Source organism: Camellia sinensis, chromosome 2, assembly GCF_055761805.1.
Source record: "Camellia sinensis isolate YWXY chromosome 2, ASM5576180v1, whole genome shotgun sequence".
Taxonomy (NCBI): Eukaryota; Viridiplantae; Streptophyta; class Magnoliopsida; order Ericales; family Theaceae; genus Camellia; species Camellia sinensis.
Genome location: NC_138962.1, coordinates 27860384 through 27886810, shown reverse-complemented (window position 1 = coordinate 27886810; position 26427 = coordinate 27860384). Strand labels below are relative to the sequence as shown.

At 34.9% G+C, this 26427-nt stretch overlaps 1 protein-coding gene and 1 pseudogene across 6 annotated transcripts; both read right to left on the bottom strand.

Annotated features, from left to right (window-relative positions):
- Nucleotides 1-731: 731 nt before the first annotated feature.
- On the bottom strand, nucleotides 732-14576 carry LOC114255972 (uncharacterized; annotated as a pseudogene). Its single transcript, XR_014360732.1, has 13 exons — nucleotides 14426-14576; nucleotides 8265-8444; nucleotides 7547-7619; nucleotides 7354-7437; nucleotides 6850-6966; nucleotides 6295-6729; nucleotides 5984-6156; nucleotides 2610-2852; nucleotides 2382-2481; nucleotides 2202-2261; nucleotides 2032-2118; nucleotides 1813-1941; nucleotides 732-1383 (listed from the first exon to the last, which is right to left on the bottom strand). The product of XR_014360732.1 is annotated as an uncharacterized LOC114255972 (transcript).
- Nucleotides 14577-15917: 1341 nt separating this feature from the next.
- LOC114255767 (putative E3 ubiquitin-protein ligase ARI2) lies at nucleotides 15918-24556 on the bottom strand. Of its 5 annotated transcripts, none has more exons than XR_003626945.2 (7): nucleotides 24159-24533; nucleotides 23178-23210; nucleotides 22805-23075; nucleotides 21944-22424; nucleotides 20000-20472; nucleotides 19684-19850; nucleotides 15918-16497 (listed from the first exon to the last, which is right to left on the bottom strand). XR_003626945.2 is itself a non-coding variant. In XM_028195293.2 (7 exons), exons 1-7 carry the CDS (start codon nucleotides 24279-24281, stop codon nucleotides 16364-16366), a joined length of 1758 nt encoding a protein of 585 aa, XP_028051094.2. In that variant the 5' UTR covers nucleotides 24282-24534; the 3' UTR covers nucleotides 15918-16363. The 5 variants fall into 5 exon arrangements, 3 of the variants coding, with proteins under 3 accessions (XP_028051094.2, XP_028051109.2, XP_028051101.1); XM_028195293.2 differs by having other exon boundaries at nucleotides 19924-20472; nucleotides 24159-24534; XM_028195308.2 differs by lacking the exon at nucleotides 24159-24533 and adding an exon at nucleotides 23774-24120 and having other exon boundaries at nucleotides 19924-20472.
- Nucleotides 24557-26427: the final 1871 nt, after the last annotated feature.

Here is a 26427-nt window from a genome sequence, read left to right as displayed (position 1 = left end):
ATCAAGGGTGGAATCACTTTTTTCCTCTGGGTCTATCATTTGGTCAAAAAAAAAAAATTTAGTAATTTGAATTTGTATGATTCGAATAATTCGAATACATCAAAATAGCGTTATTTTACTTTTAAAATTATATTGTTTTGAGACATTCAAGTTATTCGAATCGTAAAAATTCGAACTATCAAAAATTATTGGTCCAAAAATCTACAATTTTTATCCGATCTAAGCACATATTTCAAATAGATTGACTGACTCGAATGAGATTTAAGTTGAAGTTAGGTTTAAGGTTTGATCCGTGAGTGCAATAAAAAAAAATTTAAGAAAATAAACTTGAATCTCGATTAATCTATCGGGAAGACAGTTCGTGACTAGCAAACTCAACCCGTTAACCCTATTAGACAAGCCTTGTGTTTAAGGGCTTGATCCGTGAGCTACGTTGGTCCTAAAAAAAAAAAAAAAAAAAAAAAAATCTGTTAAAGAATTTTTTTTACAAGTGGGCATGGACATCATTTTCACAGTCCAACCAAATGTTGATTCTTACTTTCTAAAGACTTTCCATGAGAGTTAAAATTTGGATAAATTACAGATTTTTTTTTTTTTTTTTTTTTGGCTAGCAGATAAATTACAGTTTCATAAGTTTGGTTTGTTACTATCCTCTATCTTATCCCATCTTTGCTAATTTGCCTTTTACTCCTAATTCAAAATTAGTTTGGAGGAAAACCTTGGAGAAGAAATTAACACACAAAATTGTCATTCAACCACTTTGAAGAGTTGTCACAATATTAACACAACACTACAAACCCAGAAAAAAAATAAATAAATAAAATACTAATAATTATGAAACAGAGTTCAAACTTATGAGACCTAGATTACAATCAATAGGACAATTTCCATTACAGAATGTGGCAGCACTTCATCCTCAATCCACTTGTTATGGAAATAGTAGCTGCAACAATTAGGAACAACGGTTGAATCACAATACCGAGCCATTTTAATAAGACACTGGTGACCAAACAAGCTTAATATACTCCAACTCAACAAGCCCAAGCCAGTTTGATCACCATTCTTATGAAAACATGCTTTCAAGTTGTTTCACTTGGTCAATTCTTCGGAGAGCAGATAGCGAAACGTGAAGTTGTGAGGAATCCACTCAATTCTCTTCCATAATTTACCTTGCTGAACACTCTTTTCTATATAACCGGGCATTGAATGCTCAACCATCTCCACGAAACCAGCTGGGCATAAACCTGAGTCTTTTGCAAAAGAGTCGACAAGCTTTGGTAGAAGGATCTTCTGTTCTCTTTGTATGGCAAAGGTGGTATGGATGTAATCTTCTTTTTCAGCTTCCAGCTCCTGGAACACCCTCTTGGGTGTGTACACACGAACCTGAAGAATCATAATTCATAATAACAAAATGAAAAGCATTTGGGTAACTATGTATCGAAAAACTGTAATGTGCCCTTGACACGCTCTTCTAATGTTTATGTTGGTTCATGTTTCAGCTTCAAGGCTGGATGAGAGATAATTTGGCTCTGCTTCTTTAACTATTGCAACCAATGTATCAAGTTTGAATGAACTTTGAAGAAATACAATCATTGTTTTTGCTGTCTTTTTTCTCTCTAGAACAAAATCATTTGTAGACTGTTCTAAACTTGCCGATTGTGCAAACACTCGTGCTGCATTCGAATTGTTCATGTTCATATTTCTAAAAACACGACCAAACAGTGAAATACTTTGCACCAAAAGTGCAGTTTTCGCACCAAGAGATAAAGAAGAGAGACAAATATTGCATATAAATTAGGGACATGAGTGTACCACAGGATCAGAATGGCTGCCTGAACAAAGCGCAAAATATAAGCAAGGTTCGGGGTGCCCAATCGCATATGCTTTCTGTGCATCTCCAGACTTGAATTTTTTCTTGGGGAAAAACAATGATTGGAGCCACTACAATCAAAAGCAAGCTTCATTAGGCCCCGTGAAAATGTTTTCCATTGTAACTGTAAAAAAATAATAATAACAGGAAACGAAATGTACTTGTCCTGGATGAGGCAACCGGCATCCTAAGATTGAATTCTGTATCTTGTCTACGCTTATGGTATGACCTCCCACATTATATGCAGCCTGAAATGAATAGTGCAGAAGCTTTGATGTTAGGAACACAAAATTAGACATCATTTTTTCGAATAACATCAAAGAGTCATCACCTTGAGGAGAAGGAATATTCTTTTCATGTTACTACGTGGAATCCCATAAACCAAAAATGCCTGAAACATCAAAAAATAAAATTAAACAAATTAGTTGCATTTGTCACAGCCTCGTAGTCATAGCACTAGTCTAACAATAAAGTTAACAGGATCATAAGATTATAATTTTAGAATTATTACATGCATCGCTAGCGCATTGTGTATGTTAATCCAGAAAGCTAGCTTCTCCTCGTGTTTCATCATTTTAGGATCAACTTCTTCCAACCGACAAACAAGTGATCTGCAATAGGACAGTTTTCGCTCTTCAAGCTCATTAATACTAGCATAGAAGGAACTATGACATTGGAATTTATTATGCTTATAACAACGCACCACTTTGCTTAAAAAAGCTTAAATATTTAGGCTCACCTAAAATTTTGAAGCATATCTTTCACACATGTCAACCTTTGACTATCTCTACAAATCCATTTCACCTCAACCATTGTGCTGAAAGATCCACTTAATTCCTTTGACCCTTCAATGTTACAAAAATTGTATATCGACGAATGGAAAGATGAATCTTTCCTGAGTTCCGGGCTCTGCATATCATATTGATGTTGTGGAGAAGAGGCACTAATGGATGAGGAGAATGATCTTGGAGAGGAAGTGAAACTGTTAGAATAAATGTATAGGGAAAAAGAGAGAAACAATTATGTATGTATTATTGATTGTTATATTGAATGTTACAATGATTCTTATATATATAGAAGAGTAGGTGGTAGTAGGTGGTAGGTGGAGTAGGTGAAGTGGAGGTGGTAGGTGGAGTAGGTGAAGTGGAGGTGGTAGGTGGAGTAGGTGAAGTGGAGGTGGTAGGTGGAGTAGTAGGTATGTTTACAATTTACAATTTACATTAACAGCCCCCCTCAAACTCAAGGAGGATAGGTACTAGCCAACTTGAGTTTGGAGAGAGTAACAAAACAGAAAAATAAGCTGACAAATAAAATTAAAAATGGGATAGGAGACACTGTATGGTCGTGTCAGACCGATGTAGAAGACAGTTTATGGGGTCATGTCGGACCGTTGTAGAAGCTGACCGGAATCAATGTCGGGACAGTTTACGGGGTCATGTCGGACCGATGTAGAAGCTGACCGGAATCAATGTCGGGACAGTTTACGGGGTCATGTCGGACCGTTGGAGAAGCTTGTGGTGGTGCACCAAGGGGGCGACTTAGGGAGTGCGCCATGGGGTGGCTTGGGTGGTTCCCATGGTGTGTAACCATGCTCACCATGATACATGATATATGTATAACCCCCCCTCAAACTCAAATAGGTGTGAAGATAGAAACCTATTTGAGGTTGAAACAAAGGGATTGATAAAAGCTGACCGTTGTAGAAGACACTGGATGAGTGTGTATATAGGCTGCCCAAAAGATATACATGGATATATATATCGAGCCCTCAAAAGTCGCGCCCTCAAAAGGCGTGCCCAATCTTTCAAAAGGCGTGCCATCAAAAGGCGTGCCCAATTCATAAAAAGGTGTGCCGGACATTATGGCGAGGCGCGTGACTACCTTGGCTTGCGCGCCCGTTTTGTCGTCTGTCGGCAAGTGGCGCGCGATGCGCAGATCGGCCCTGGCTATTTAAACCAAGGGTGAGGCGGAGGCTGTGCAAACCAGTCTGAAACCTCTGAACTCTCGGAGAGCTTGTCTCTAAGAGCTGCAAATCTTGAAACACTCGGTATCAAACCCTGTCTGACAGTACCAATCAGTAATCGCTGCTTCTCTGAAACACTTAGCAACCTAAAAACATGGCCTCGTCTTCCCGTTCAGCTACCCAGAATATGGCCTCTTCGTCCCGTGGTCTGCTCACTCTCTTTCCCGACCTCAACGAGTCAACAAGAGAGATAACTGGTGCGGTGGCCAGTGAACCTCAACCAAGCGCCTCTGGTTTTGCTCCGTTGAACTTTCCAATGCGGTCGGTGGAGCAAAAAATGGCGGTGCAAACTGATATTGAGGCCAATCAGTATACTTTGAAGTCATGTGTGGAGACCATGACGGCGGTCACAAACCTGTCGCACCGACTGCAGAGTAGGACAAATGAGGTGCAGCAGTTAAACGCTCAACTGGCTCTGCTCCAGCGCATGTATAAGGATGCGCGAGCAGAGATAAGTGTGCTAAAGGCGGAAAATAAGGAGCTGAAGCGGAAGGCCACCGTTATGTTCCGATTTGGAGGGCCGCCATATGCTGCAGTGGAGGAGCAGGGAGTAGTGATCGTGCCCAGTGGAGTGGGAAACACGGAGGCAGCACCGTCAAGGGCCGTCCAGGACGGAGGCAAGAAGAAAAAACCGGCGGCAGAGTAGAGAAGGTTAATCCCGCATGTGGATGTGGTTGTTTTGTTTTGTTTTTTTTGTTTTTTTGTTTGTTTTTTTTTTTTTTTTTTTGGTGTAAAAGTGTGATCGGGGTTGATCCCCGATATGAATAAAACAAATGTGTTGTGCAAACCCGGATGGTAGGAAGGACATGCAGAAAAAATCAAGTGGTGAGAATGTTTGATGTTTTTTTTTTTTTTTTTTTTTTTTTTTGGTGATAAAATATATATATTATTGGTGAAATGAGGAGGAGTGCCTACGGAAGTATGGCTCAGTGAGTGGGTGGAGAGATGACACTAATATATTTTAAAATATTAAAACAATATGTATAATAAAATAATATACAAGTGGATGAGGGGACAAAAGTGATGAATGATGGGTCTGCGGTTGTTAATGTATATATATATTAGATATACTCTAGTGGGATGAATGGTGGGTTCTGGCTATTGTCTGTGTAGAGAGAGGTTTGGTTTTAAAGGGGAATCAAGGATATGATGAAAGTGGGCTAGTAGAGTGAATAATATAAAAATAAAAAGAAACGAAAAGAGGGGGGCAAAAGTTGGTGTCTGGGTGTGATGATAAATAAATAAGAAAAAAGGGGGACAAAAGTTGGGCGGTGGTAGAAGCAAAACAATAAATAAATAAATAAAAAGAAAAGAAAAGAAAGAAAAGAAGAGAAGCATCAGAATGGTGACTCTTCTGGTGGAGGTTCATCTGAGAGTGGTTCTGAAGAAGAGAAGGAGATTGCTGTAAGGAATGGTGAAAGTTCTGATGGAGGTGCAGCCAAGAGGTGCAACCAAAGGTAGTTGAAGTCGTGTTGAAGATTTACATGCACTGTGAAGGTTGTTCAGAGGATATCAAGTACCGCATCCACAAGATGCAGGGTGTGATGACTGTGGATACAGATATGAATAACTCCCAAGTGACTGTGAAGGGAATGTTTGAACCGAATAAGCTGGTCGAGTACATCAACAAAAGGGCAGGCAAACATGCTGTGTGCATGGAAGAAGAAGATGGCGCAAGTGGCGAAGCCGGACTTGGCGAAGAGGACGGAGGTGAGCTTAATGAGCCAGCTCGACTCGCCGGTGAAGCCGTGGACGACGGCGACTATTCCGTTGATTCAGTTATGGGATTCGTGGCAGCGGATGGAAGGTATGTGTAGAGGTCCGGCGGGCGGCCAAGGCGAGGCTGCCGCCCGCCGGTGAAGCAGAATGACTAGGTTGTTAACCTTGCTCTGATACCATGTTAGAATAAATGTGTAGGAAAAAAGAGAGAAACGATTATGTATGTATTATTGATTGTTATATTGAATGTTACAATGATTCTTATATATATAGAAGAGTAGGTGGTAGGTGGAGTAGGTGAAGTGGAGGTGGTAGGTGGAGTAGGTGAAGTGGAGGTGGTAGGTGGAGTAGTAGGTATGTTTACAATTTACAATTTACATTAACAGAAACCATGATTGATCAAAGGGGGATCTGCAAGTTCACTATATATGGCTAAGATGCACTTGATCATCTCCTCAGAGAGAGAGTTTGGTTTCTCCAGATTACGACCGTGAATACTGATACTGAGATGCTCTGCCAGATTAGCTGAATTTGGAGCAGCACCCTAGGTACAACAGGGGTTTTGGGAAATAAATTCAAAACTACATGGACTTTGGAAATATGATTTAAAATCACACGCATTGGTAAAGAAACTCCAATTTATACACAATGTCCTTGAAATAGTTGTTTCAGATCGACTTACCTCCAGCATTGACAAAGGTAAGGAATGGTTTGAGTGTACTGCCTCAGCAAAACTTCCCATTGGAGAAGCGATAAAAGAACAAGCTGAACGTTGAGATAGCGAGGAGTGGCAGCGGCAAATGCTAGAATCTAGTAGTGCCTCTGTTCCCGAAATGTCACCAGATTCCTTTGGTGGATTATAAATTAAATCTTGAGATGGCAGAAAACAGTTGGAGTTTATCACCGAGTTCTCATTTTTTGTTGTGACATTGTGTCCAGGAACTTTTAAAGACAGCCATTTATGTGTGGTTGAAGTCGATGCTGATTTTTCATCGAGTGTAGATAAAAATGAGGCTCTTTCATCAAATGTCTTCCGATAAAGTGAAAGAAGATACTTCTCCATATAGACAACTTGCATCTCTAAGACCGCTATCTCCTTGATCAGATCCTCAGCAGGCTGAGAAGAAATAAATGAAAATAGAAGTTTAATTCAGAAGAAAAATAACAAAGAAAGCACATGAAAATTGCATCAAGAAACTTAGTAGCCTTAAAATCAAATAGAGGGAAAAGAAGCAACCTTGGTGATCGGGTTTTCACTTGTGGGATCATGGGAAAGAGGCCTATAAGTCATTGCCTTTTGTAGTGCAGACCGTACAACAAATTAGTTCTCTAGTTGTTTCTGAAGTAGTAGAATCTGTGGAGGTGGAGAGAGCAAAAAAATTAAAAAATAAATAAATAATCCAAATCCATGATTAACATAAAAAAATTGATTAAGATGACACCACTCAATTGAATTATGGACTTGAAACATACAACATGACGCCATTTACATTTCTTTTTCTTTTTTCTTTTGGTTTTACAAATCATTGTGCACCTATTGCAGGTTTTAGGGAAGTATCACTTTCACATATTTCGAAATAAATCGTCTAATCAAACAAGATTTTGAAATTTGTCTCTCTTAAAACCGTGCCAAAACCATTCTCCCACAAACTCTGAAGATAATGCAGACAGCATGCACTCAGATTTTTTCTTTTTCTTTTTTTAAAACAACACGGATCAAATTGATATTCATATTTCATACCTCTGGATTCATAGAATTTTGAATCTCAGTGGTCAGAGACTGTCTCGCCTTTGCTTTAACACAACTCTTCAGTTCTCCCATGTTCTGTTACGCAACAAGACTAAAAGATCAAGTTCTTGGAAAATGCTTGTAAATTAGTAGAAATTTTACAAAGTAAAGAGTCAAAATAAATAAATAAATAAATAACTATTACCAACTTAGGACGATGAGACGCTTCTAGAATGTTACTCAATCTATCTTCCCAAGTTTTCTTCATGGCAGAATCGCTTCAACATCACAAAAACAAAATTGGTTTAAGTATAATATGGCACAAGAGAAAATGGAAGTTAAATCCACTCTACTTAGGTTCTAACGAGAACTTTTTATCTTTAAATTGGATATTTTTCTTCTTTATTCAAAAAGAAGTAAAATTAAGCTTATTCTAGTACATTGACAACCATCATGACCTGTTACATCACAATCAAAAAAGGGAAAGAAAGGAGAGTATATATGCCCCCAAAAGCCACCAATTCTAGTCAATTAAACCGATTCAAATAATATTTCCTGCCTTTTTAGCTAACAAGTAATGTGCTTTCCCCAACTCAATACACATAGGAGAAAGAACATAAAAACAGTCCTCCATTTTTCACATCCATACATACACAAAAGCAATTGAAGTATGTTTTCCTTCCTACTGTGGAAATGAAATAGAAGAGAGAATAAACAAATTGAAAAGAACGAGTCTAAGAACGCAAAAAACCGTTCACAGAACCGGACACAAGATACTTTTAGAAGTGCATCCTACTAACAAATTTTAAAAAATCCTGTTCATTCATGTTCCATTTTGTGTTTGGTTTTTGTGTGCATACTAAAACCGAACCTAGAGAGAGAGAGAGAGAGAGAGAGAGAGAGAGAGAGAGAGAGAATTTCACCTCTTAGAGTGCTTGTGACCTTTTGTTGCAGCTTCCATGAAGTTCAACAGCTGCAAAGATGATGAAACCATGCATGTTCTTCTATCTACCCATATGCACATGAACACTAACAAGTGGGTTCAGACCCCACTTCCAAAGAATATCCAGAGACAGCATTAAATAGAGCAAGTTTTTATCTACCTGAAATTGGTAAGTACCCACAAAGGAACAGTATCAGAATTCAATAAAGATACAAGAAACATTGTATGGCTGTAGATACAAACTCACTCAGACCCATAAACAAACAGAGAACATACACTGAGAGAGAGAGAGAGAGAGAGAGAGAGAGAGAGAGACTACTCACCTGGTATTTGGAATGCTGGACCAAAATGCACTCACACATTCAATGACCAAACCAAAATGGATTTCTCAGATATTCCTAAACACAAATCTAATATGTACATACATATATATGTGGAGGGGCATAAGGGGGTGGGAATTTATTTGGTTAGTCACTTGTCTTAAGAAAGCAATAGCATAACAACTTTTTTTGGGTTTTGAAATGGTGAGCTTTTTGGTGCATTAAAAGAAGGAACAGGATGGGGAGTGGTTGGCTTTTTTATTGTATTGAAGAAAGTCATTTTGGTGAACTTGAGCATCATCAATGCTTCAAACTACAGTATTTTTTCATTCTCTTGGCCAATCACCAAGGAACTAAAGGACAAGAAACAAAGGGGTGAGTCTAATCTAGTACAAATATAGGAGTTCCTAGGACCCTGGCTTGGTTTCTCTAAAATTGAGAACATCAACTCACTCTCTTTTCTTTTTCTTTTTTTCTTTTTTTTTTTTGTTTTTTTTGGTTGTGGGAAGAAGTAATAGTAAAAAAGATTTCAAATCCAATTTTTATAGGATACTAAAAGAATTGACAGTTTTATACAAACCCTATTACCAGGATAGATTAATTTCACTATTAAAATTTTAAAATTTTTGCCTGGCAGATTAATATGGTTTTGATGGAACAGAAATTCAGAAATAATAACAGAACAACCACACAAGAATAACAGGAGAATTTCACTATTAATGGAGAGAATACAATGAGCCAGCTTTTTCATCACTACCACTGTTTGCAGCAGCTCTTCTCATGGCCATTAAAACCGTATAACCCAAAATAACTCAATAATACCAAACTAGGTCCAAACCTAACAAACCAATACCAGGTCAAATCAAACCGATTAACTCTCTTATCAGAATTTACTATTCGTCATTCAATTCACTATTCGTAATTTTTGTACGAATCTTTGAGTGAATTTATTTTTAAAGTGAATTTCTAGTGAATCGTACGATTCACAATCAATTCACGATTCGATTCAATTTTTATAATTCATGCAATTTTTAAAATTATTATGCCTAATATATTTTTGACTCTTTTTTTATTCTATTTTTTTTAGTAAAAATGATATAATACAACTTCTGATAACGATCAATACCAAAATAACCAATATATATGCATGATTGGTTGTTATTTTAGTGATCATGAGGTTTTTAATAGAATCCAATCAATACCCAACATATTTTTAACCTTTCTTCTCATTTTTTTTCTTTTAAAAAAATCATAATATATCTTCTAAAGATGTTTAAGATTAAAATTAGACTATTATCTATTACTATTTTGTTAAATTGAATATTACATATGTAAAGTTAGTTATACCTTTTAAAATATTTTAGACTTTAATATAAAATATTCGAAATAATTATTTCTTATTATTGCTTAAAAAAGTATATATGCTTATTGTTCAAATATCAATATAGTTGTTAATTATTATTACTTTAGATAAATAATTTGTTTATTTGGTTATTATTTTTATTAAGAATGATTAATAAAAAATATCTATAAAAAGAATAAGATAAGATGGTGATTTTATATAGGAACCTTTGTTAACTTCTTATCTATTAAACTATGTGATAATCATTCAAAATAATATTTTCATTGATTTAAGTCTAAACATTTCATATTCATAAAATATATTTAACATCTAAATGTGTAAATATATATTTTTAAGTAATTTAAAAAAAGTGACTAAATCTTTATGATTCACAATTTACGATTCAATTCGCGATTCAATACGATCTATTTCAATTCACGATACAAACTTCGATTCAACAACTACGCCAATTAATCAAGTTGTGCACATCGCCAACTATTCATAGGCACAATCAAAGTTATTTTCGAAGCAAACTCACAAGTAGTATTGTTACTTTCGTTACTTAACAAACATTTAAAATTCATTGAAGTCTACGGAAATATAAAAAATCACATAAAATAATTATGGTCATGCATATCAAATGAAGAGACCCATCATAAAAAATATACAGTCGTGATAGAGGCCTCGAATTCGAGGCCTCGAATTTGGCTCGAATCCCAGCAGCCCCCAAAACGACGTCGTTTTGGGGTTTTTTTGGTTTTTTTTTTTTTTTCTTTTCTTCTTCCTTGTTCGAATAGAACCAAAGGGGAGGGGAGGAGAGGGGAAGAAGAGAGAGAGAGGGGAGGGGAAGAAGAGAGAGAGGAAGGAAGAAGAAGAGGGAGCCGCCGGTGGGCCGGATTGGAAGGGACCATAATCACCGGGGGAGGAGGAAGAGGAGGCGGAGGCGGCGGCGATGCAGCTGCTGCGACGAGCTGGATCGGGCGACGATCGGACGGCTGGCAAGCTCGACGAGCTGCGACGGTGAGTCTTCGGCAAATCCGGACCCCCTCCCCTCCCATTCCTCTCTCTCTTCTTCCCCTCCCCTCCCCTCTGGTTCTGCGAAGAAGAAGAAAAAAAAAAATTGATTTCGAGGCAAATTCGAGCCTCAAATTCGAGGCTTGAATCATTAATCAAAAATATAGGACAAATTACAAACATCTCCCTCGAAGTCTGGTGAAAATATAGATTTTCTTCTGAGGTTTGAAAAATTACATCCCACCCCCTGAGATTTATATTTCCATAACAAATTGCTCCCTGAGGTTTTTATTTTCATACAGATTCTCCCCTAATTTGTTATGCAAATTTGATTTTTAAGAGGCAATTTGTAATTTCTCAAATCTCAGAGAAGAATCTGTATTTTCACCAAATCTCGAGAGGGCGTTTGTAATTTGCCCAAAAATATAATTCATTTAGATTATTCCATATATGTTTTATGTAGTTGATTATGTGATAGATTTTGTACACTTTAGTGTTCTTTGCCCTAGGCTTTGTTCCTTAAATCACAGCAAGGGTACGAGCAAAATTTTTAGGGGGTGTTTGGCAAGTAGCTTTTTTGATTTTTTTGGTTGAAATAATATTAAAAGACAAAATAGGCTAAAATAGTTAATAAGATAAAATGTCACATCTGTCACGACCTGTTCCCTGTACTCAAGGGTTAAGTATCGTGATGGTCAGTAACTGATATTACCTCTAGCCAATTCTTAAACAAATTAATAAACGCAAGCGGAAGTAATATTTAAGTGAGGGTACCAAAATAATCATTGAAACTTCTATTTAATTAACTTGTCAGAGCTGAACTATCTCTACAAAGTGCTTCGTGCCTACCCCACGCACTGACCCTGACATATCACCTGAAAGTGATAAACAACTATAAGCACCTAGCAGAGTGAGACATATTATACTAAGAGTATAAGGGCATAAAATTCACCATGGATAATTATTGGCTAAACAGAGCTTGATATTAAAATACAGAATATATAATACAGAGATCAAATACGAAAATCATATACATAATCATAACCACGGTACAGAACGGAACAGAATAGATGTATGGACTCAAGAGATGGCTCATACGAACTCTAGAGGTGGGTCACACCATAGTGTAGCACTTAGTTCCGTATAGCACTTTGCTCCACACTAGAAGTCATAACCACGGTACAGAACCGGACAAATGTATGGACTCAAGAGATGGCTCGTACGAACTCTAGAGGTGGCTCTCACCATAGTGTAGCACTTAGTTCCGTACAGCACTTTGCTCCACACCAGTAATTCAGAGGATCAATGGATGACAGATAGAGGATCACAAAGTAACTAATCAGAGAGTCAATGGTTATTTAAGTCCCCTAAGGCATGTGAACCCCGTGGTGGTACTTACAAAATATAATTGTTTATAAGATTATAGACAAACATTCTTAAAATATAAAACAAACATATTAATGGGTTTTCTTTTAGTAAATATGGTTCAGAAAATAATCCACGTAACTGAAATAATAATATAGTTTATAATAATTTATAAAATATAACTTGTATAAAATAAATATGGTAAGTCAAAATATACGTAAAATATATTATGATAACTCAAGATATAATATACCTCACCTTAACTTTAATACATCACTCTTTCTTTTCACTATCAAAAATCCTATCAACTTTCATTATTTTTTCTTCATTTCTTTCCTTCCTTTCACTCTTCTTTCTTTCTCTCCTTTTCTTTTTCTTTTCTTTTTCTTTTCGCTGAGGTGAACCCGCCTCTCCTTAGACAGGGAGGAGAAACCATTCTCTCGCTAACACGTGGCCAGCTCAAATCATTAAGCAAATTCGTTCATTAATTTATAACAATGATTCATTTCACTAAAAATATCACCACTAATAGCACTAATACATTAAAAAAGTAAAACAAAAAAAAAATACAACTCCAAAACTAAAACATCACATCATTAATGGCGGGACCCACTGCTCCCAAGCATTTTTCATTAGTTTATAGATTTATACTTATTTTTCAATAAATATTTAAGATAATTATATTTTGATCTAATTTTTTAATATAATTATATTAATTAATTAATTCTTAAATAAATTACACTTTATTATATACCAACAGTAAATTAATTATTTATCTATATTTTGACCCCTAAACTTTTAATAAGTATATTGTTTTACAAAATTACACATAAAAATATATAATAAATTATATATTTTCGTAACTGTGATTAAATAATATTGGTATAAATCTTACAGAATAATTAAAAACTTGGATTGTTACAACATCAAATCTCTAATCCTTTTACTTTTTCTCTCACAAATATCATGTCTAATTATAAAAAAATCTAACTATATTCCTAAATATAAAAATTTTAATCCCCTAAAATAGTTAAAAATTAAAAAAACTTACTAAAATAATAACTTTCCAAACAGCCGCACACAGAGGGAGGATTACAGTGGTGTTGGGCTTTAACACCTAAAAGGGATGCACTTAGAAAAAGGGCATAAACGTAAAGGAAGCCTCAAATGGGCTGAAAGCTAGGTGGATGGTCAAAGGAAAAACAGAAGGATGCATTGCAATGAAATGACTGGTTTGGGTGGGTTTTATCCATTCTCTATATCTCATCTCAACAAAAACAAAAAACAAAAATAATAATAATAATTGGGTACAACCAAACAGGGCTTTGTGTTACAATAATAACCATACCCAGTATTTTACCCAACAAAAAATCACTGTAGGTTAATTCATTCAATACATGAAACCACAAAACATCAATTCATTCTCAACCACGCGTTTACATTCTGAACAAAATTCTCGACACATTTTTGAAGTAACCAAGTTTACTGTTTGTGTTATTACACATTAATGAGATCCAAATAATCAAATGCCGCTTCTATATGTTTCCCTGCCCAATGTCAGTCACAAAAAACAAAACCACTATTATTTGGTCAAGTATCTATTTTCAAGACACTCCAAACATAACTATAAAATGTACAAATTCCTCAAGTTTGACTCAAATCAATTCATTACAAGCCCATTTAAAATTGGATAAATAAGTCAATTTTAAAATATTTTAAAACTCATTAAGTTATCAAATTAAACTTGAATGACCTACTAGTTAACTAGTTTATATCTCTATTTGCAAAGTGGTTTAACGGGAACATAACAAAAATTCAACAAACTTCAATGCCATTAGAATTAGTTTAACAAGATTATCTGATATAGAAATGTAAGATTAAGAAAGATGCTTAGGTCTCTCTGATATCACATCTACTGAGGCAAAAAGCTAACACCGTTTACTATACAAAATCATTGGGAGCTCAAACAATACTAAACTATATCATGTAACAAAAATGTTAAACAAGCTCAAACAATACTAAACTAGTTCATGAAACTAGAATGTTAAACATTAAAAAACATGTTTGGCATAGGAAAGTGAGATGGCTAGTTAAGAAAACGACTTGTCGCATGTCACTTTTGCAGTAGCTTCTTCTGGCCATAGAAGAAGCAAGTTAGGCCCTGTTTGTTTGATGGGGTGCAAGCCCTTTCAAGAGTCGCATCCTCTTGACCCTACTTGATTTATGGAAAATTTGGCTCAATCATAATCTATGAAGTACGGATATAGATATAAATAGGGCAAATTACATATACACCCCTCGAGGTTTGGCTAAATTACAGATACCCCCCTGAGGTTTCGGAAATTACATCCCGCCCCCTGAGGTTTGTATTTTTATAACAATTTGCCCCCTGAGGTTTATATTTCATAACAAATTACCCCCTAATTTCTTATGCAAATATAGCATTCAGGGGGGAATTCGTAATTTCTCAAACCTCCGGGGGGCATCTGTAATTTAGCCAAACCTCGAGGGGTGTATATGTAATTTGCCCATATAAATACTAGTACGATATAAGTACGTTGATATGATAAAATTTATAAATAAATAAAAAAATACGGTTACAACTTGCTGCACTTGTAAAAATATATATATATTTTTTAATTTAGATAATGTAAAAATTAATTAAATATTTTAATTTGTTAAGATCCAATATATAATTAATATTTAATGCTTAAAGTAAAAATATAAATCAAAATTAAATGCCAATATATTAAATAACTTACAAACCATAATTTAATTTTAAAATCATACTTAGCATAAAACAAAAAATAAAAGAAAGCCTAGTGAAAAAAGTCTTATTTCTGTAGTAAAAAAAAAAAAAAAAATTGTTTCAATTGAAATACAATATCGCTTAAGTATATACTATGTATGTTTTAATACGCCAAAAATTAAGAATACAAAATTTAAATACGTGTATCATGTACCTGATACATATACAAAAATACTATACAAAATACCATACCCCGATAAGTACCCAATACATATCCGGCATGTTTTTCGAAATAGTCATGTTTCATAGATCATAATTATATCACATTTACAGGAACAAAAATGGAAAGAATTTGAATGAGCAGCAATTTGTAAGTGTTGCTACTGATTACAGATTAACAGACACCACAATGACAATTACAATCACATATGCCTATGATGATTATCCAAAAACTCAAAAATTAATAAATAAATAAAAATGATGAGATTATTTCATCCTTAAAACAAAGTTACGAAGACGAAAGCCTACAGTTCAATCTCCAAATTCAGCAACCAGAGGGAAGGGAGGGAAGGAAATAGCAAGCATACAAGCTGTTGGGAGCAACTTCTTAAAAGCTAAAATTTGATAGTGAGAAGGTAGAATCTAAAAATATCTCTTCTCTTACTTCAAAATAATCAGCTTTTTTTCTCATAAACTGTTGTAAACAGAAACTGTATCAAATAGTATGACGCAAATTTCCAAAATATCACCTCATAAGTTGCACCATACAGGGTCATAATCCTATTCCCTAATGAACTTCAAAATTAAATGCATACATATACACATGTATGAGAAGAAAAACAATTAAAGCAAGAAATAAATAAATAAATAAATAAAAGTTTCTAGAAATATACAAAATAAACTGAAACCAAGCAAATATCCAGACACATACTCTATAATACTAGCCTCCAAAGGATTTGAAGGTTTTTATCCAAGAGATGTGATAGCAGTATTGCTCTGTGCACAAGTCTCCAAGTAGAGAGAATACACAGATTTATACCCATCAAAGCCCAATGAAAGGCTATGTACACAAAATGATTTTCAAAAACGAAAAGCCCTAGTTTCTCTTTCACAATGTCTCAAAATGATGTTGGACTATGGAATCATGGAGAAAACGAGATGAAGAAAATAAGGCAAAACATCTGGTATTTCATCCATGATTGATCATATATCAGAAAGACACGGAGTTGCTCTTAAGTTAGAGCTGTACACTTATAATATTTGTAATGGTTTGACCGGGAACTCTAAGATCAGTTCCTGTCAATGACCTCTGCAGGTAAGTTGAGGTCTATTGTGCTTTCCTTTCTAGGGCGCTTCCGTGATGAGCATCCACTTTCATCTAAACTCCCAGAGCCTGAAGGCCGATTGGATTCTTTTGTGATTCCTGCAAATAAAAACATTGCTTCAGAAGAGTACTGTTAAAACCAACTTACAGATTTCAACATTTATAGAAAAAGGTAGTCAAATATTTGACAAAATTCCATACTGTGAAACAATAGTATTGTTACAAACTTATAATTCTATTGTTCCATATTATGGAACAATAAAAGAAAAAATTTCATACCACAAAACAATTCAATTCAAACATTACCCATGCCTTACATGAAAATCAAAATTAATTAAAAGGGTTTGCTCCATTTTTTAATTAAGATGCTAAAAAAATTGAAAAACAGGAGCCCCAAGAGAAGAGTTTGCTCCAAATTTTAGTTTCAGAAACTTTGATCTAGCACATGCATTCATAAGCAGTTAGAAGCTATATACGATATATTAGTATATACACATCAGATACTATGTAGAAAGCATAATTTCCTCACAGAATAAAGCATGCACTGAAATTTTTGTTTCAACAATAAAATTTGAGTGAAAACACATAATCACAAAAAAATTTACAATATTAAAATACATACAAAGAAATCTTCCATCTACAACTAGAGAGATGCTGGACTGCCTAAATAATAGAAATCCTAAATTTTTGGATCTCAATATCATAGTATCCATGAAATATTAATGGCCTGTTTATAACCATCCAAGAAAACCCTAATTGAAAGTTTCCAAGAATAAAAAACTACATCAACGAAGACTAAAAAATAGTAAAACCCATATTATAAATAAAAAATAACATTAAAATAAATATTTAATCTTCCTCTAATTCCTTCTTGTTCCTCAGTAATTTTCTTCAACTGCAAAAAACTAACCTCCGAAGAGTTTTAAAATAGAAGTACACCATAAAATGAAACTCAAACTGATGAAGCAATTCCTCAAGTACAATATCATGTGGGTCAACTAGATGATACGAAAAATATCCATGTATGAGAATGATGCTTTGACTATTGGTATCATCCACAACAAGATATCCACTAGATTACTACTGATACAAGCAAACTGACTGGAAAAGCAGCAATTCATGAAAAAAACACCATCAAATCAAACAAGAGGCTTCGAAGTGCCTCGATCAAGTAGACTACCATATTTTCCACAAAAAATATTAGACCAATATCTGAATTAGTAAAATGTGCATTTGGCCCTTATTCAAGAATAGCTAAATCAAGCCCATGAGATGTCAACATGAAATATTTCAATTGACTAGATTTTAAAGACATTTGAATAACTACAATGTCCTGATGCCAAAAATAAGTAAATAATATCATCTAAGTTACTGCTAGCATCAGTTAGAGGAACGTGCAAAGTGACAGAATCAAAGGATTGTGGAGGGTAATAACTAACACAAATGTCAAGTGCACCCTGATTACCAGACAAATAAATCAGACGTATGAGAAGCGATTGACAGACTCACAACTAAGCGCATTAGTAGGAAAATCAATGCCTAGATCAACATATAGCACAGATACTGATTCAACAGATCGTTTCTCAAGTACAGATACTGATTCAACAGATTGTTTCTCAATTACCATAACATCTGATAATTCAACCTCAGACAGTTCTTGGTCACTTCAAGATGAGTGTCATCATTGATATGGATTTGTCTCACAGATTATTCAAGGGGGTCCATGTTATCTCTAATGGTGTTCGTGAGGGCACGAATGGTGCTCATGTTCTCTTCAAAGGAGGGCCATGACTATCGAGTAGTGATCATGTTAATGCATAAGATGTAATTAAGTGCTCATAAGAAAGTACGAGGCAAAGAAAGCAAAACAACTTCTTTTTCCAATGAGAGAATGCAAAGAAACAATAAACAAAAGTTGGGCCATTTTGAAGTAATACTAGTTCTTCCAATGAAATAAAAATACTAACAAAATTTTCAAATGAAAAATGTGTGCGTCTGGAAGCAAAAAAGAACCGCTAGATGGCTAAAAGTTGTGCACGAGGTGGATTGGCAGGCGTTGTGGGCTGAGTGCAGATTGGCGAAAATTTTGTGTGACATAAGGATGCAAGCTTTGAGGTGTTCATCATGGTGCAGATTTCGTGTGGCATGAGGACATGACCTGGGCTAGCAAATTCAAATCGGGTTTGTTCCATAGGAAGGCAATGAAGGTTTTGAGACATGATGGATTGGGGTTAGGTTGGTCTGGGCTTGGGCTTGAGCTAGTTTTGTGGTTGGGATTCATTTAGTGGAATATGGGTTGGGTGTGTTGATTTAGTGGAATATAGTCGATTTGGGCTCTGATGCCACTTTATGCAGGCAGCCAACAAAAGAAAATAAATGTAAAAAAAAGACCACACCAAAAAAAAATAAAAGAACCCATATCTCTTTGATCTCAATATCATAGTCTCCAATCCATAAACCTATTACATTACAGCCTATTTATAAACATCTAAGAAAACACTAACTAAAAATTTTAAAAAATAAAAACCTACCATAATTAAAGACTAATAACACAATAAAACCTATTCAATTATTAAAAAAGAAAATAACATTAAAATAAATCTTTAATCTTCATCCAATTTCTTCTCATTCCCCATCAGTATGCTCGTGAAATGTGGTGTGTCACTGAAGTGTACCTATCAAATCAAAAGAAAATTTTGCTCTCTATGGAGATTAGATGTCAAAACTGGTACGAAATGAAGAAAATAAGTTGAGGTGATATAGTCAAGCAGAACAAAGTACAATTTTGTAACAAAGAATCATCTGTGTCAAGTATGGACAAAAGGATGTGCAGTCAGAGAAAAACATTTTATATTGCTCCAGATAGAGATTTTGAGATAAAACAATTTTCTGAGCTCAATCCAAACAAACCATCAGAAATAATTTGTCACTACTTCATACAGATAGCTTTTCATAACCAATAAGCATCTCTACCAAGAGAAATCATTTTTCATAACCAGAAGTCAGAGAATTGTGACGTCTTAAATTTGATTCATGCCAGCATTAAAGTATTCGTGAAATTTGTCAAAAGTAAAATATTGTTTATATATATGAATCAGAACACCGCTGACCCGGCACCATGATGTAGCACCACTTATTTTCCCACAACCTACCAACCATAATCTCTGAAATGTAACACTTCCCAATTACATATTAAATAGGATTCCCAAATTTCCACATGCCGTCGTCTAATAAAGAATCACAGTTAAATTCCAAGTAGCGGAGAATAAGTCCAGAAAAACTTACCGTTTGTGTGATAATCTCGCGTAGGACATTTCTCAGTGTTGGTGACTTTAGGGTTCCAACAGACAGAAAGTTCTGTTGCCTTCTCAATGCCTTTTGACTGGTATGGAGCTATGCTGTGAATACCAAATTGGAGCGAACCCAATAAATCGTTTTCAATGCATTCATACCTGCAAGAAGTTAGAAAGTGCATGAGTATCAAAAACCTTAATAAGTTTGAGGCCATGCCACAGCCATACTGACATCTTCTTGCAGAGGTTATCAGTGATCACAGAGAGATTGATGACAACCATCCTTATCTCCATAACTTTGTTCTCACCAAACTGATCAAATGGCTCTTCTATATACTTGGATAGCTTTTCAACATTTGCCTCAAGTTGCTGCTGCTGGTCCTCAAATAAATGTTGTTTTATTTCCCTTTCCTCCTTTGTCATCTCATCCATAAAAAGGTCATCACCAAACATATAATATGCAAATGGATATGAATATGAAAGCACCCGCCTTGACCTAAAAAGCCTGTAAAGTCCATTTGTAACCCAGCTGAAATCTTTGAGTCTTAATTCGTTCCTCTCCAAGTTTGACACCTTCTCTCTTATAGTCTCCTTCAGGTTAGATTCAAGCTTAAAGGAATCTGTATGCGCTTTGTAGCGATTATGATAGTGCATGTAACGGTAGAGATCCCGCTTTGCACGCTCAGCCTTCTTCTCTCGATCTTCTTTATAGCGACCACAACTGTGACCATTGATACGTGACCAAGTATGATCACGGCCAGTAGCTCCACCACAGAGCCAACTACATCAAAAGTAAGACAACATCACTCAATAAAAACTCCACCAGAAGAAAAAAGAAAGGAACGAAAAAAAAGCATTCATAATTAAAAAAAAAAAAAAGGCCAAGTGCTGAATAAAAAAAGACGTGATCAAACATGCAGACCAAGAAAGAATTTCAATCCAAATAAAACAAAATTGATATCCCAGACAAAACATATGACAGACTCAGAGACAAAATATGACCATATTATTCCTACCTTAAGTAATCAAGTCAATTCCATCACATATTCTAACCAACTATAATAAAAGATTAATCACACAAACAGGGTCTCCAAAAAAGCAAAATACTAAAAAGAACCTCAATATATACATGTAGAGCATCTTTAACACTCTTTCATTCTAACAGCAAATCAGAAGCAATAATGTTTATGTGGGTATCTGGCTATGAATCAAGCTATTGATGAATTCAGGCTAAGGGTATAGCATCATAGATCAATGGACCCATGAGAAATCTCACAAAATGAATTCCACACTCGCTGGTTACTTACTGATCATACCAGAAAGTTAATTCAGGTCATCTAGGTGTTTTGTTAGATATCCTGATCATGTCAAGAATGTCATATCATGAATGCTGAGAACATTAGGACTGCATCTGATCATGTAGATACATATGCACATTCATATTAACAAGTATAACTCTTGTGACCACCAAAATATGGCGCAAAAACTAATCCAACAGGCATTTCTACATTTTTAAGACAGAAGACATATGACCACAACTAGTATACTATAGAAGAAATATAGGAACACTGAGGTTTTAGCCACCAACCTTGACCTTCTTCTGATAAAACTTCCATCCAACGTACATTGTTATTATCTCCCTTCTTCATACATTTACATCTCATCAGAGCCATGTTATAACAGCATCATTTACATCAATGACAGCCCCTCCTTCTCTTTTTTCAGTCATGTAAGCAGAGAAAAAATATGCATTCCACTACAGGAAAGCACATTCAGAAAATTATGCTCATAACTACATTAAATAGATGCTTGGTATAGTACCAGTCCTGGAGTCCCACATCAAGGTTTAGGAATAACCGAATAAGTGCAGTGTGTGCAGCACATCCATCTCTCACAAAGACAAAAATAGGTTTAGGAGTAAGTCCAGTCTGTACAAAACATGCATCTCTCACATATACATAATTCTCCACCAAATTTTAACTAAAGGATAAAAGGTTTAATTTTTCTGATTTAGGATGAGTAAGTGAACCTCTTTCCGGTCCACAATATTAGAAAGAAACTAAGAATACAGTAAGCAGATTAGTTCCTAACTGCTTCCAGACCCCACCCAATATACACACGAACAAGGAAAAAAACCTTAAGAAGAACAACAACAACAACAACAACAACAAAATAACTTTCTTCGGCAGAGGATTTCAAAGATAGCACCAACTCACTAAAATGAAACAAAGGCAACCAGAAATAAGTCTCACCAAAATGCTTGCCCACAGATGCAGCTCACAAGGTTGCAGCCCCCATTCTTCTCCACAGGTTTGTGACACTTAGGACAAGATTTTGTATGAACTGTAATCCAGTTAACTGTTTCTGATTCATCATGACACTTTTTAGTCCACAGCTCCCACATCAAACATGAACAGGGTGAGTGTGCTTCAGCTAAGCAGCTGAAACAGAACTGTAAACCACATGAACATTCAACCTCACAAAATTCATCATCCTCGACACGAATTGCATTCCCACAATGAGGAGCACTCGGGCACCATTTAACCATTTTATTGTCCTCAATATATGACTCAAGAAGAAAACGATCAAATTTCTCTGCTAAATCAGGATGGCTTTTACTAACAAGATTTCTGACGATAGCTTCATCACAAATAGCATTACATTTGTGTGCCATGCACCTAATACGCTTACTCTGACCCTCATTTATCTTCACAATAAAATGCTCTGTCCAACCTAAAAGCAAGAAAAAAAAAATATAGACAATAAACCTCCCTTGTGATAATGTATACTGCATGAATAATGAAGCCTACATTCAAGAATTGAGAATAATAAACAATCCAGTAAATATATCTCCCAACATCATCTTCAAATAGAAGTAATTTTTTGAAAAAAGAAAAAAAGAAAAAGGGGGCATGTATACAATAACTAACTCCTTTCCTCGTGAACAATATTTAAGGCTGATATCATCATCTAAATCGACGAGTTCTGTGTGTCTGTGCATTAAAATTTTTAAGTTATTTATAAGGTATGGTCTGTGATTTCTTGAACTTTATGAGATATCTACCACAACGCAATAAAGTGAGGCAGCCAGCAGATAAAGGAAGCAAGCTTACAATTGTTGCAGAAGTCATGGCCACAGTCCATTTTTGTCGCCTCAGTACCAGGTACATCCTCTATGCAAATATTGCACATTATTGTAGAAGAGGACGGCAAATCATGATTTTCAACCAAAGTCACACCTGCTCCAGCAAACAAGCAATCTCTCCCCTTCTCCACAAGAACTGCAAACAACTTCTCGACATCCCAGCGGTAATGAATTAGTAGAGTCCGTGCATGGTGTTCTCTTAGAGACAGCAAGTCCATCACTCTACGCAAATCTTCCCTCTACAATAATGTGCAATAACTAAAAGTTTCAGTCTTCCGAAAAATATAGATGTATTCACAACATCAACATCAAAAGCAAATAGAAGTTTATTTCCCTTTTACCTGTGCAGCCAAAAGAGACTCTTTGGTGATTACCTGCAAAAGGTCCAAAACGGATTGTAAAAGGTACAGTATCAAAAACTAAACAAAACAAAACCAAATTAAACTATGTATCCCAATCAAGTGAGGTCCACTGCATGAATCCTTTTCCGCCTTTCACCATTCAACTCAATCAAGGGCTATAAGCTTGGTTAATTTAAACACACGTTCATATTAGGATTTATGTTCATAAGGGATCCGATGGGATGGGGATTTTTACATGCTGAGTGTCAAGATACTTAACACACAACCCTCCTCATTTATCTGGGCTTGGGACCGGCTGTATAAAAGATTAGATAATAAGCACAACACAAGCAGAGTTATACGGTATCAGAAACTGGTACATAAAAATAAATAATGGGTATTTTAGCAAAGTTCATTCTTAATAGGTTTTTCCATTCACCACTCAGGATTGCACAAATAGAAATAGCAAAAATGTACATTGGCATAATTATAAATTACAATCACAAAAAAATATATGTGATGAGCTGAGGAGTTCACCGCAACCCTGATACAATATAAAAGTGATTAAACAAGAGGACTCACTTAACAAAACTAACCCTTTTTTAATCCCTTATGCTGTGTTTGGATATGGATTTGGGTACAATAGGCATCACTTAACAAGACTAACCCTTTTTAATCCCTTATGCTGTAACTTTTCCCTTTCCCTTTCCTAATCCCCATCCAAATCAATGAACCAAACACAGCCTTAAAGAGAAGTGAATATCTGTTTGAGAGGCCTCCCCGAAACAACAAATTACCACTAACTCAATCACTTGAGCCCCAAAATCACCAAAATGAATCTTCATATAGCAATAAGAAGATACTATGATAGCATAGAATCAGCTCCAATTTATTAGAGAGAGAGAGAGAGAGAGAGAGGGGAAATTTTTCAACGAACGAAGACAAGAAACATATATACAGGGAGACACATGCATTGAATACCTTACAAGAAGAAGCTTTTGGAGGGACCCACTGGACATGAGACTCGTCGTTATCGATTCCGTCGAGGGAATCTTGATCGGAGCAGTAATAATCTTGTTCGCTACTACTCGTACAATCCTCCATCGCTGATGACGACGATGATGATGATTGTGTGAATAAATTAGTCGATCCTTGTACGAAATTCGATGGTTCGATCAGAGCTAAATGTGATGAAAGAGAGAGAGAAAGAAAACGATGATGATGATGATCGTGACGGATTCCGGCGAGTCGCCGGCGATAGGAATTTGGGGGTTAATAAGACAGCGTATAAAAGCGATGAAGAGTATCGAGAGAGAAAGACTTGTCTTCTTGCCTTTTTGACTCCGATGCCAACCCAAATTTATTTGGAAATTCAAATTAATCGTTAAAAAATTAGAGTGTATTTGGTTTGAGTTTTCTAGATTAAGGGTATGTTTGGTTTGTGTTTGAGAGATGTGTTTTAGAGATAAAAAGTACGAAAACATGTTTGGTTTGGTTTTTTTTAAAAGATGTTTTGGAAAATTATTTTGAGATAGAGTTTTGGAAAAAGTGATTGATTTGATGTGTGTGAGAGAGAGATTTGTTTGGAAAACTTGTTTGGTTTACAAGTTTTGGGAAATTTTTTTGGGAAAATTTGTTTGGTTTGGTTATTTTTGAAAACTTATTTGTAGAGAAAATTTCTCAAATTTTTTTCAGAAAATCAAACCAAACGAGCCCTAAGTTTTTTGAAAATTGATTTTTTTTATTTTTATATTTTTTTATTTTTAATGAATATTTTTTAAATTTTAAATATTTTTTTAAATGTACCTTATTTAGATGTATTTAAAAAGTAAAAAATTTATGAAAAAATATTTTTAAAAATTAATAAATACATAAAAATATAAAAAATATAAGAAAAATGCTTGGGAGCACTAAAAGGGGATCACTAAAAGAGCACTAATGATGTGACAGTAGGCCCCATCCACTTTCTATGCCTTGTTTTTATTTTTTTATTATTTTTTTTGTCATTTTCAATGTATTAGTGCTATTAGTGATGCATTTTTTAGCGGTCTAAATCATTGTTGAAAATATAATGAGTTCTTGTATTTTTTATATTTTTGATATTGAGTGAATTTTTAAAATATTTTTTTTACAATTTTTTTATTTTTTAAGTATATTTATGTTGAGTGTGTCGAAAAAGTGAAAAAATTGTTTAAAGTATTAAAAAAATTCAGTAAAAACAAAAAAAATACGAAAAATAAGAAAGTAGAATTCTGTGAAAAGTGTTTTTTGAAAAGTAAAAACAAGCAAAGTGATGTTTTTTATGAATTGAGCTCGAATATTCTCAAAATAACATTATTTTGAGAGTAAAATAACATTGCTTTAATATATTCAGGTCATGTCAGTCACACAAACTTAAACTATTAAGCATTTTTAGCCTCCGTTTGGGAAGTTGGTTGGCTTTTTGGCTTTTTGGCTATTTTAGCCTGGGCTATTTTAGCCTGGTTTGGGAAGGGCTTTTTGGCTTTTTGGCTTTTTTGGCTTTTTTTGTGAGAGAGGATTGTAATGATTATGGGTTAGATTTGATGTTTTGTTTTTTGTGGCTAAAATAGCCTATTTTGTTTTTTGTGGCTATTTTAGCCCCAAACCAAGTTCCCAAACAATGCCTTAAGACTATTCATCTGCCAGGTCGGACCGGGCTAAATATAATCTGAATTGACCTTACTTAACAAAAATTTCACGTTCGTTTAGGTCCGACTCCTGTTTTAACACGGGGCTGATATTCGCCCTATGTATATGTCAAGTTATGTTTTAATTTTTAGGGCAAATTATATATACTCCCTCGAGGTTTAGTAAAATTACAAATGTCTTCTGAGGGTTGAGAAATTACAGATACCCCCTGAAAGTACTATTTGCATAACAAATTAGAGGGCAAATTGTTATGAAAATATAAATCTCAGGGAATAATTTGTTATGAAAATATAAACGTCAGGGGGTATCTGTAATTTCCGAAATCTCAAGGAGGTATCTGTAATTTAGGTAAATCTCGATGGAGGTATATGTAATTTGCCCTAATTTTTAATTTATCATAAATTTAATTAATTAAAATTTATCAGTGTTTGGAATTACTAAATTTTATTCACAACTATTTTTTAAATTTTTTTTTAAAAAATTCCATTAAAGCAAAACCAAAAAAATTTAAAAATAGTTGCTTTTTTAACATTTTTTTAATCTTTGGTAAATTTTTTTAGATTTTTTTTAAAAAAAAAAA

Excerpts from the sequence above, each read along its gene's own strand:
- LOC114255767 (XM_028195293.2), bottom strand. The coding sequence starts at position 24,281 with ATGGAGGATTGTACGAGTAGTAGCGAACAAGATTATTACTGCTCCGAT. Across the intron at positions 23,076-23,177 it reads AGTCTCTTTTGGCTGCACAG|AGGGAAGATTTGCGTAGAGT; the intron begins GTAAAAGGGAAA and ends ACATTATTGTAG. Across the intron at positions 16,498-19,683 it reads GCGAGATTATCACACAAACG|GAATCACAAAAGAATCCAAT; the intron begins GTAAGTTTTTCT and ends TTTTATTTGCAG.